Raw genomic sequence first — 12,489 nt, forward strand, 5'->3', positions numbered from 1 at the left:
TGAAAGGGGTCCTTGCCCATATAGGCATGTCATATATGGGTCAAATAGAGGCATCAAAAGGAGTTTGGTTTTGTGCTTAAGAATCGGAGACTCTGAGGACATAATTCCCAGTTCACTGAATAATTTTACCACCCCTCCATAGCCAGACAGCTATAATACCATTGTTTTTCATACCGTGCTACAGGCTATAAAGACTACTTACCTATTTTTTAAATACATTTCCTACCAGACTATTTTAAGTTTAAGGCAGAAAAAGTTCAGAGCATGCACAGTTAGAAAATGCTGCCTTTTCGTTCTGAAAGTAACTGCTTGTACTGAACTGCCTTAGCAAGCCAAATAAGAAGCTAGGATGAAGACAGGGAGTTTAACTTCCTCCTCACCTCAGGAAGTCCAGACCTGGAGAGTTCCTGAAGAGAGGCAGCAAGCATGACATTGGTTTCTGAGAGCAGAAACTTGAGAAGCAGAGGCAAAACCACTGTTCAACCACAGCAGCTCAAGGCTGTCTGAGCAGCAGCTCTAGTTTCATTCTCCTTCCAAAGTACCGCCACCTTTACTCCAGCATCCCAGGAAAGGAGACGATTCGCTCACCAGCATCAGTTTGAAATTTACACAAACCAGGGCAACCACTGCTGTACTTTGGGAATCTACTCAATGGTCAAAACATCTATTGTATGTCCTTCTCTATTCACCAGATGCAGATGCTTCCAAGTGTTTGGCTGCTGGAAGGAAGAAATGAGAAAAGACAAGCTCTCTGTCACCCAGCAAGAGCAGGAGCTATGGTCAATAAGGGTATCAAGAGGCCTTTAGAGGAATTAGATTATCTTTAGGACAATCCCCATCACCTTCAGGGCTGGGAGATGCTTTAACAAAGGGAATAAGATCCATTCCTACCTTGCTCCAGTAATAAATTTCTGGAAACCTTCAGGATTCACTCCCTCCTCCTCCTCTTCCTGTTTCTTCTTTGATTGCTTCTGAACCATCTGCTCTGTTTCCTGTTAACAAGCAATATCAGGAAGTGTCTCTAGGTAGTTACTTTATGTTCCATGGCATAGCTACAACTCAGAGAACACAGAAAACAATTCCATGGGAGCTAAGAAAAAAGAATATCAACTCCAAACAGCCAAATTGTAGGTATTTCACTAAGTGCAACAGAGTGGATAAATATAGGGAGCCCCAGAGACAGCAGACTAAGCATACACTGAACTCCTCATTCTTCCACCTGGCATAAAATTATTATAATTGGTTTGCTGAGAGGAGATTAAGTCTTTACAAATACGTGCTGCTCCTCCAAATATACTCTCTGCTGGGACATAAAGAAGTAGGGGGGGGCGGGGGGGGGGGTGGAAAAATCTTTACAGATACTAGGTCCCCTTCCTACTTTTGCTGTTTCTGTCAGAAATATAGAATTCTTCAAAACAGCTTTTATTTAAGCATCTGTCTCAAAAGAAGATATTGAGGAAGAAAGGTGGACAAAAATATAAAATTATCTTAAAGAAACTCAATCAAGGAGGTCTCCTGAAGGCACCCACATTTCCTACTGTAAACTAGGAGTTCTCCTCTTGAGTTAATTTCTCTTGTCATTGTAAACTGCCGAGGGCTTATCTACATACCAAAAATACACTGCTTTAGCAAAAGCAAAGAAAGTAAAGCAATACAGCCTGTGGCAAATATGCATTTATATACTAAAATATACTGAAATAAAAGATGGTAAGCCTTTGTGTGTGAGAATAGGAGCAAGCTCTCAGACATAAATGACCTATTTTGTATCAGTAGAACTTGTTGACACTAGGGGTTGTATTGATACAAACATTTTTTCTAATTAAAGAAAACTCTATAGGCCTGTCTGAAATACCAATACCGGCATACAAGCTTTACCTGACCAGACTTGATCTCCACTTCATTGCTTCCTACTGGTACTTCGAGCATTCCCAGGACGAAAGGTTTAGATACGTCTTTTGAGAGACAATTCAAGAGGGGGGAACAGCCACTCTGGGACACGTCTCTACCCTTCACTACTTAAGTAGAAGTTTGGACAAGATGCCATATGTTTCACCTAGCTTGCTGAAGGCAGTATTTTTTCTTGTATGTCATTACAGAAGAATATACATAACAGCTAGCATAAAGCCTCTACTAAATCTGAAGTTACAAGTCAGTGAAAGAAGTCTGTATGTTAGAATCAGACATCAAAAAACCTCATAGCCTAAGAGTCTCTCAATGGCTTAAACATGTACATCCTAAAATCTCAAGTGATCTGTTCTCACTTGTTTTAACTGAGAAAATATGTTTATGCACTGATTTATTACCAGTTACACAGCTTTATTTTGTGAATTTACTTGAGAGTTAGCAGAAAATCCTGATGGTTTGAATATAATTTGAGTGGAAATTATATCCAAAGCAGCTGCATTCTTCACTAACCACAGAGCCACCCGAGTGTTTTGTGGTTACTCCTAACACAGTAATTCAGTGAGCATTAGGCATAGAAGGCACTCCCTGGAACAGATTTGGTTCAATACCAACCCTCACTTTGACAGATCAAGTTACTAGATGTCAGTTCTGACAAGGTAGCGTAAGAGAACATCCTCTACTAATGAGTAGGAGCTTGGAGGCCCTTGTGCACTGCTGCCTCTGAAAGCAAAATTTAAACTGCTCCAGTTCTAACACTAAAGAAATGCCAGGGGGCAAAGGAAAGTGGAAACTGTTCTTACAAAACAAGGATTAGCAGGAAACCACTATGCTAAGAGCAGTACCTTCTGCATCTAAAGAGGTCGAAATTATTTAAATTAGGACCTGCTTTTGCTTATCACTGAGCGTGCAGAGTCCCATACTACAGAGAGATAGCAGTGCCTCGCTATACCATACAAATAGTAAAATACATATTTCATACGGTTCTGTATAAAAAAATATAATCTCTAGAGAAGCGTCATAAAAATAGGGAGAAATGGGAAGAGGCATTAGAAAGCACTAGAATCGAAGATAAGCCAAAGAAGCAGCAAACTGCCAGTTAAATCCCACTTCATTTCAACATGTCTTTTAAAGTTTATGCACATGATTACTGGACTGTATGAATAAGTAGTAATACTGTTGTATGTAGTAATACTGTTGTCTGTCTGACAATTACTGGACATGCAATTGTAAACAGACCACGTAAACTACAGAACAGACCCTTTAAAACAGCAGCCAGCAGGAGATACTTTAGAAGCAGCACACAGAAACCAAAAGAGTTACCAAAAGAATCACTGAGAAATAATTAGTGACCTTGTTATACCAGATTATGAACTCGCCCAGCTGCTGAGCCAGGATACGACGACGATCATTTAGTCCTAAATGATGGCTGGGGAGCAGCATCCTCAAAGACTGCTGAAGATTGCTGGCAGCTCGCTTCAGAAAGCGTACCACAAGCTCCTGCAAGCAAGAGAGACGGAGTTAACAATGGACCAGCTGTGAGACCTGGGGAGAAGAGAACAGGGGTACTACAGCAGCTAATGGCTGGCAAGAACTAAACAGACTGTCCTGAGAAAACCAGCTGACAACTGGCAAACAAAAGCATTCTGCTATGTGCATTTTAAATGTAGCCCTAGAAATCCAAGTTAGGGGGAAAAGAATGATGGTGTGCCTTGCCTGAGGTGGGTCAGAACTGGGAACACTTGAAGAGTGTTTGCCTGAAAAGCATGGCAGATGAAGAAAAAAAAAAAAGGCAGCAAAAAGCAGCAACAACACAGAATAACCTGTGAAGTCCAATACCTTAGGAGAACGTGTCCAAAAGACAACCTGTAACATGTTAAAGAAGGCCTGTGATGAAGCATACTGGCGTAAAGCCCTCTCAGCACTATCACAGGGAAGGGGATCTTGGTCAGATATCTCCACTATGGTGATAAAGGTCCATTTCATCACTTTTCATATATGGATACTGTTGCCACGGCCTCTCCACAGCAACAGATGACTACATCTACAGCCATGTAATTCCAATCCCCCACCATGTCTGTTTGACTTCTGGTGGGGGAAACGTATGGCAAGGCAGATCCTAAGGCGAGTTGCATCCTGTGGGTGTTTTGAACCCTCTTCTGTCTCCCCTCTGATTTGCTTTTGGTTAGGAGCTCTGCTAATGCACAAATGAGCAGCCTCACAGCCAAACTATTGGATTTCACAGCTCGCCTCTCACTGCCATTACTCCAGGCTGGTTTGATCTGTTATTTTAAACATTGTTTTTCACAGTACAGCAGACAAAGTGACTCTCAAAAAGCCAGTTTTAATTTCTACTTGGAAAGAGCAAGGGTAACATTTTCCACTGGGTCGACTGATTATTCTTGACACACAATTTTATCTCTGAACTACACTGGCTGTTTCTCTGCAACTTGCATTCAGCAAGAATACATTTGGATTTGCAGAAAGCTCAAGAGCCTACTTTACGAAGCTCATTTAGGAAGGCTTGTGAAGGGATCTGGGCTTGCTGCACTCTTTAAAAATGTGTATACATCAAACATAGGGCCTTTAAACACTGCCTAGAAAAACTCATCACAAAAATTCATCAACACCTATGCTGGAAATTAACTTTCTCTCCTCAGTGACTTTCACTTTTTTTTCCCCTACCTAGAATGCAAGGAAGATTCCTAAACCAGATGCCTGCAAGGAGTAAAACAGTACATAGGAGAAAAAGCTTAACTGCGTACCTGCTCTGTTTGAGTAGATAAATGCTTTAACACAGCAGAAACTGGTTACGGCCAAGTAATCTTAAAGAATCTTAGAGATAAAAACTCAAAAGCAGGTAAGCTCAGAGATCAGTGAAGGAGAACCAGTGAAAGATCTGAGCAGCTTGAATGTCAGCCACATTCTGGTCACGAAGAGCTGTCTACTCTTATAGCAGCTCAGATGTCAGCCAGCAGTTCTACCTTGTCTGTATATTAAAAATACAGCACTGGCAGCTGGACAAAGATCACAGAATCACAGAATCATTTTGGTTGGAAGGGACCCTTAAGATCATCGAGTCCAACCAAAGATAGACAACTATAATCTCAGTTGGACTTCAGTTCTTCCAAGGATGGGAACTGACCTTAAAACTATCAAGGTGGTTTTCAGCATGGCTTCTCAGTCTGGCCAACATAAAGCTTCTTACCATTTGCTCATCCTCTTTGGCAGCCCAGGCAGGATTCTGGATCTGGTCACCAGCCTCCTTCATCAGTCGCGACTGAACATGCTGTAGATAGGCAGAGAAAGCCCTGCGAGCTTGCACTTTGCTGTGGACCAAAAGAATCAGTCAGCTTTCTTCAGAACAGTAATGGGAAGAGTTACAGCAGTCAGGCACAGCTTATGGACAAAAGTACAGCCAGCAAGGACCTCTTAGATACACAAATGTTGAAGCCCAAGGGAAGGAGGACCCCTTCACTCCACCAGTATTTTCAAGGAGACCTTCAGTTTGCAAAGACGGGGTACATCTTGCAGGAGATACAAAAGGCAGCAGACGCTCTCTAAGATCATCTCTAAAAATGGAATGCTCTTCTTGCCTTTGCACAGCCTTAGCTCCTCTCCTCCAAAAGACAATAACATGAACATCAGCAAAAATGTGTATTTTTAAACCAAATTCTAGGCTCTCTTGGGCCTCTGTCTTCACAAGCATTTTGAACACCACAACAACAGACCATAAAAATAAATAAAGGGCTTGGTACTAGTGCCAGAGTTATAACAAAGGCTCTGCAATTCCCATTGGAAATGAAAGAATTAGATCTGTGAAAGTGAGCTCTTCCTCTGCTGGCCTGAGGACACACGCCAAATTTCATTAAGCAAGGCAGCACTAAAGAATGAAAGAACATCAGCAAAATCTGCTGTGCAACTGGCTGAACATGTTGGGAAGCTGTGAGTGTGAACTGAGGAGAGGACTGGGGTTGGACTGGGAGGGACACATTGCTTTTCACTCCCTCACAATGGTAGTCACTTCAGTGTGTACATCTGCTGTGAGTGAAATTGCTGAAAGCTTTGCCTAATTCTGTTCATTGCAATCTTGGCATAAACCTTTTCCTCCAACATTCTGCTCTCCCAGTCTCCACTGTTTCTCATATTTTTCCCCATAGTCACTACAAGCTGTCCCTTGAATTGCCAAGCATGATTTCTCCCTTTCATAAGGATGTAGAAGCAGATGGGCTTTAGTGTCAGTGACAGAGTCCCCTTCTATCACAGGCATTGTCCTAACCTTTTCTATAAAACTATGAAGTTTCACCTTAAAACAAACTAGAGTTTTCAACCCATTACTCTCCTGGAATATTATTCCAGAACTTACTATTCTAATAACTAGAAACTTTCTTTTACTACCCAGCCTAGCTTGACTAATGAGCAGTTTATAGTTGCTTTTTCTCTTCCCAACATAATCCTGTATCTTAAGTAATTTCATTCCTGATGGGTGTCCTACATTCAATTCATTTATTAACAGCAATTACATCCTTTCGTCATTTTAATTTTATTAGGGTGAACTATCTACATCTTTCAGTATCTTCTAACAAAGCAACCACACTGGTGACAGGATGAGACTAGCAGCTCATCTCCACCTGTTGCAGTCACCATTTACCTTCCATGAACATTAGTGATAGCAACTGTAGACAATAATGCAATGATGTCCCAGAAGTATCTCAAGTGATAAACCCTAGACCACATTTGGCATTTTCATGCATGCATGAACTAGAGCCTCACAAACCTCCTGTGATCAACAAGCATGCAAGATATTTTTCCTTATTAATTTCCAGTTGATGAACACCCAGCTAACAGAATTTCTGCTGTAAATGATTAGTTCTTAAAAGAATGTGCTACTGAATTTCATCCTAGTTATATTATTCCTATCCTCAAGATCATCCAGCTCTTCCCATATTTACTATACTACTATTTTCTAATTTCAATAACTCCCAGGTCTTTTCCATCAGCAAATTTCATTAGTACATTTCTACATTTTGTATCATTCTTGAATTGATTATTAAAATCAGCCTCAGATTGACTCCTGAGGAACCTCACCATTTTTTCTCTACTTGTTCTCTGCTTCTTAGGAATATATTCTCAGATACGCATATGGTCCTCACGACTCCGTGTACATGAGTCCCTGAAAATTTATTAAAAACTCAGTCCAGAAATTTAGTCTTCCAGTTTTATATGTCTGTAGATTTCATGAACACTGTTACAGTGTTAACAGAAATCAACAACATGGTAGCACTCAAAGATCAATGCATCAATTTAGATAAGAATTGAAATTTAAATAAAATACACTAGAAGTATCCAGCCATCTGCTTAATCATTAGCTTTTGATGCTTCCAGAAGACCATGCCAGGCAAAGAGGGGCTAAGCAAATGCTGAGTTCACAGGAGCCTTGAACTAGCATCCTCTGTGGACAGCTGTACCAGTACTGCAGTGACCGAAACATGACAAAAACACCTGGTTACAATTCCTGTCTTCCAGTGAACTCCAGAATGCACAGCAGGCCTTGTAACACCTCTGAGCTCTGGATGCTGCTAGTCACCACACCTACCTTCTCTTCCCACATCTGTGGAACATCAGGAGAACACTCTGAATCCTAAGAACTAATACTCTATACATCAGGCCATCATCTATCAGAAAAGGCTCTCCTCTAAGGGCTCTCTAGGGCTGCAAGGATTTTTTAGCTGTAACTCAAACATCTCACGAACAGGAGTTCAAGATTTGTGCTGGTAGGAATTAAGGACCCTCCATTATCAATATATCACCCCAGCAATACAATTCTTTACCTGCACTTGATATTTCTGTGATTAAAAAAAGGGAAACTGAAGAAGGTCCTTGTGTAACACTGCCTCTCCTCCAGTGTGTGGAATATTGAAACCTGAGGCCTTAAATGCAGGAACAAGTAACTCCCTTTTCTTTTTACTTCCCTGGAAATGATACAGTTGGGGCAACATGTTTCGTTCAAGTGTCGTCTCTTCACCAGCAACACCCAACGTGTGGAAGGCAGAGAACTGCCTCATCAGGCCAACAAAAGGAGAGAGAGAAGAGTCCTGCCACTTACAAAAAGTGACTGTAACAAGTCTGCTTTCTTTTGGATGAAAATTTCATTACTTCAGCTCTTCTGCCTGTTGACCCCACAAGCAAAACTTTCATCAATGACAGATCAGATGGGGCTAAGACCAGCACAATCCTGGAGCACGAGGTCACCACAAGCCTTACACACTTCTGTGGGGAATCCCAACACTACTGGGTGCTGAGTAAGGTTCTGCCAGGAACACCAGACAGAGCTTACGTTCTTGGAAGGAGTTAGTTCTATATATAAAGTAGATGACAGCGTTGCTATGTTCATCCTCAAAACGGGTTTCAGAATTTTCCTGTCATAACAGCAAATGTCCTTCCCACAAAAAGACTTTAGAACAATCCCTAAATCCATTTGAGAATTCATAAACCCTCTCAGAAACTAAACTAAGAAAGCAACAAGCAACCATTATTTTCTCTACCTTTGGACATTTTTCACAGAAAACATAATGCTCCTTATCTAGAAGATGTAAGATCCTCCTACACAGATATATATGATCACTCTTCCTTTTTGCCCTTCCTGTCCATCTGCAAATAGACAGTTTTACTATGCACATTTAAGGGGAAGATCAAGCTTCTAAACACCTAGTAGGACCTTGGTTGGTGTTATTTTATACAATCTTCTCCAGTACCTCTTTTTTTTCAAGCAACTGAGCCTGCATAAGAACATACTCTGCTCCACACTGTCATACTCAACAGCGATGAGACGTTTGAGTAACTTGTCATTCTCAAATGACCTCTTGTCTTGCTCAGGAGGTGACGACCTTGAGCAGAGATCAGTAGTAGAGCTAGAAATTCTAACACCAAAAATAGAAGTATAAAAATGAGAAAACTAATTTTATGAAGAGGCAGCACTGAGGTATTCCTACTCAACTTTTCTTGGAGAGTTTAACATATATTTATACCCATCTATCTGGAAATGCAAAGAATGAAAAGATGAATTTTAGAATTCAATAGCAGGCATCCTGCATTAAGATAGAGAGGCATTTCAGAAGCCTGAGTTGACCAAAGTATAGCTTATATCACCAGATTAAAGAATAGCACTGAAACCATGGCTTATGCTTTGTACTGATACAACAGGTCAGGCATTTAGGTAAACTATCATCTGTGCAATAATCTCCCTTCTGTGCCAACCAGTTGTTAAGGCAGCCACAACTAGACAAAAATCCAGGCCCCTTTCTCTAGGGTCCTCTTACTTCCTCACACTCATTCACAATGTGGCACCAAGTGTACACCCTCCACATTTTAACCAATATTAGATGCTGGTCAAAACTCAAGGCAATATGTAGAAATCTCTCACCTCAGGTTTCCATGCTCTTGAAGAATGTGCAGCAAGTTAAACTGAGATTCTGAGTCTGCTTTTTGAAGAAACGGTTCTCCTCCATCTCCAGTTTTCTTGTCAAGTTTTTTTGGCAACTTCTCCTTACAGGTGGTATTCACCAAGTCAGAGAGCTCTGGCTTGCTTTTCACCTGGGCATCTGAAGGAGCACCAACGTTTCTATCTAGCTCTTCATCTTTATCTTCACCTTCATCCATCCCCTCTTCCTCCTCGCCTTCTGTGTCTGACTTGATAGGCAGCTTTGTTGGTTCTGATGTCCCTGCAGAGGAATAGAAATCGTCTATGCTGGTTACAAAAAAAGAAGTGGGGAAGACTGTCCTGCTATTTATACCTTTTGGTTAATTTCTAAAATTTTTTCTGCTAGAAGGATAGACCACCACCAGTTTAGAATAGCATCTTAAGTACTGCTGCTCTTTATTATTCTTTCTGCTTGTGTATCAAACAGTTGAGAAGCCCATTTTCCCCAATATCAGAGAAGACAGACCAAGATTCTTAAGTTCACAAATGGAAAAAAAGGCATTTTCCTATGTTTTATCCTAATTCTTACATACATACTGACATATATACACTCATACTTGACATATATACTCATTTTTTGTATTTTTGTGTGTCAGAAAAGAACCAAAGCTATGAAATGTAAATTTCCATATTTGCCAATAAAGATCATATATCTTAACATAGCACCAAAAATCATTTTATAACATACAACATCTCCCATTGCAGTCAGTATCATATAGCTACTAGAAAAAGTTTAGATAATGACTTCAGGAACAGTCACTTGTGAGGATCATTCACCTCCGTACCCTTTTAAGTTTTTCCCACATCAGCTTGGATAAGAAGAATTTCTCTCTTTCCACACTGCTGTGTAGGGGAACCACCCTGGAAGGTCACATTTTCATCTCTTTCTGTAAAGCTGGAGGACTATAGAGGCACAAATAGTGTTGAATTCTTGTACCCAAAAATGCAACCACTAGCTCATCTTCAAGAAAATATTGATCACCTTTAGTCGTACACACAGGGATGCGGAATGATAGGAATGAAATTCTAGGCATTAAGAAGGCAGGAAGCTCAGAAGAGGAATGAGGTAAAAACTATTAACACTTGAAATTAAAACTATTAACTTCAACCTGTGAATCCCTTTAGGAACTACAAAGGCCAGAGCAACCCCATTCATACACATTTCAAATTAAAAAGTCCCTGCTTGCTTGTTTGTGACTAGCTGCTCATCTAAGACCCTAGCCACGCATACCTGATGATCTTATCCGTGCTGCTCTGGCCTTGCCATGACATCGACGGCGCTTCCGTAACTCCAGTGAAACAAGCTTTCTCTCATAAAAGAGAACATGAGAGTCTACAGCTTCTGGCCTCATCTCCAGCCTTTCATTAAGACCTGCTCTGGGAAGCATAATACAGAGACATCCTCAGTCTCCCTTTATACTTCTCTCGTGATGATACAAGATACTTAGTAGATTAAATTCCTTCAATAAACACTTTTTCTGACACAGGGAAGAAATATTTACGATCAGTCTAACTTTATTTAAATCCTGCAAATGTTTGAAGGGAGTCTTGCAAGTACTTTACAGAACATCATATCTCAAAGCCCCAAAATACACTTATCATGCTCATGACTGACCAGCATCTGTCCATCATGCAGCAGCTCAAGGCACAATTAATAGGGAAAACTGAATTGCAAGAGTTCAAAACAATAGAGGGGAGTGGGAAGAGAGTACATGGACCTGATCCAGTCTTCTGAATCTTTTATGTAGACAGCTTGTTCTTCATTGTTCGGTCAGAGATAAGAATTTCAACATAATCTAAGTGAAAAATGACAGCCTTTTTACAAGTTCTGCCTGAACCAAGGGAGAAGGAACTCTGTCAGATTCCTTAAGGGAGACAAACAGAACAACTTTCTGCCAGTGCAAAAAGATCAGGCAAAGTACTCTTTATGATATAAGTGGGAACATGCGTAGAAAACTCCTGTTGCTCCATTTATCTTTTAGATCTAGCAAAATGAATATATAGGTATATGAGGTCCAAAACCCTCATGCATTACAGGATCTTTTGAGATAGCTCAGTGAGATGAGGTTTATCAATATGGTAGGAATGCCAAAGAAGGAAGCCCAATAGGGGCAATTTTAAAGTCGAATCCAACAGAACTTAAGCCCTCCGCAGGCCAGGATACTCTTTGCTTACTATATTTATTTTTCTAAAATTAGTTCGATGGATTTCAGCTAGAAAAGGTGTTGGCCCAGGACTTGGAAGATGAAGCTGTGGAAATCTAAATTTAGAATAAATCCTACAAAGTACAAATGATTTAATTAAAAAGCCTTTTACCGGGATTTCTCAGTGATGAAGTCTCTTTTCATCTTGCCCCTAAAAAGGGAAAAATGACAAAAGTTACCTTCCATTCTGGATCACTGATTGGATTAAAAAGCCTCTGAAGTCTTTCACTTGTACAATGAAAAGGTCAAATTTACAAAATTCCTTGCAAGTTTTATCTTAAAGGAGAAAAAAAAAAGGCTTCAAAAGAGGAAATCTGAGCAGCTGTTCTACAACTGATGCTCCTATCTGTCTGGCTTAAATTGGAGTGGCATTTAGAGCTACCCTCTAGACACATCCATCAAAGTACACAGCAGAAAAAAAATATTGTACAGTGCTGATGCAGGAAGAGCTGCTGTCTCCTCAGTCATCAACCTTATCCTTACTCTGTAGTTACTTTATTGTGAATCTTACATTCGGATAAGAAAAACGGTTGAGAAGGGAGGGTGTTAAACACACAGTGAAAGACACGGCACACAGCTCTCAATACAAGTTCAGCTAGTAGCACGAACTGTGATTTGCACATGAGCACAACTCAGAAAGAGAGGCATCAAATCATGATTGCACAGGCCAAGAGACAGGGATAGTAAACCTCTGGAGTAAGTGTCAGTGTTTACTTTACATGAGGACAAGCTCTAATGTGACTTAAAATTTGAAATAAAAGGTAAGCAAGGACCATCTACAATCCCTCCATAGAGAACCCTAGGTGCTCGATGTTTTTTCACGTCTATGCTCATCTTTTTACTCTAACGATTCCCATGCCTTTTGTGTATTGTCCTTTTTGCCCTTGGATTCAGAAAGGCAAC

At 40.5% G+C, this 12,489-nt stretch overlaps 1 protein-coding gene across 4 annotated transcripts in view; it reads right to left on the reverse strand.

Moving 5' to 3' along the window:
* The window catches only part of TTLL5 (tubulin tyrosine ligase like 5), a 137,410-nt gene that overhangs the window by 78,113 nt on the left and 46,808 nt on the right, over positions 1-12,489 (reverse strand). For all 4 annotated transcript variants that reach the window (XM_065635545.1, XM_065635544.1, XM_065635546.1 and 1 more), the window contains 6 exons: positions 11,699-11,737; positions 10,614-10,759; positions 9,326-9,623; positions 5,111-5,231; positions 3,256-3,402; positions 892-992 (listed from right to left, as the gene is read on the reverse strand). In XM_065635545.1, the coding sequence (XP_065491617.1) occupies positions 892-992; positions 3,256-3,402; positions 5,111-5,231; positions 9,326-9,623; positions 10,614-10,759; positions 11,699-11,737 (852 nt within the window). The remainder of the gene's footprint in view (positions 1-891; positions 993-3,255; positions 3,403-5,110; positions 5,232-9,325; positions 9,624-10,613; positions 10,760-11,698; positions 11,738-12,489) is intronic.

Source organism: Caloenas nicobarica, chromosome 5, assembly GCF_036013445.1.
Source record: "Caloenas nicobarica isolate bCalNic1 chromosome 5, bCalNic1.hap1, whole genome shotgun sequence".
Classification (NCBI taxonomy): Eukaryota; Metazoa; Chordata; class Aves; order Columbiformes; family Columbidae; genus Caloenas; species Caloenas nicobarica.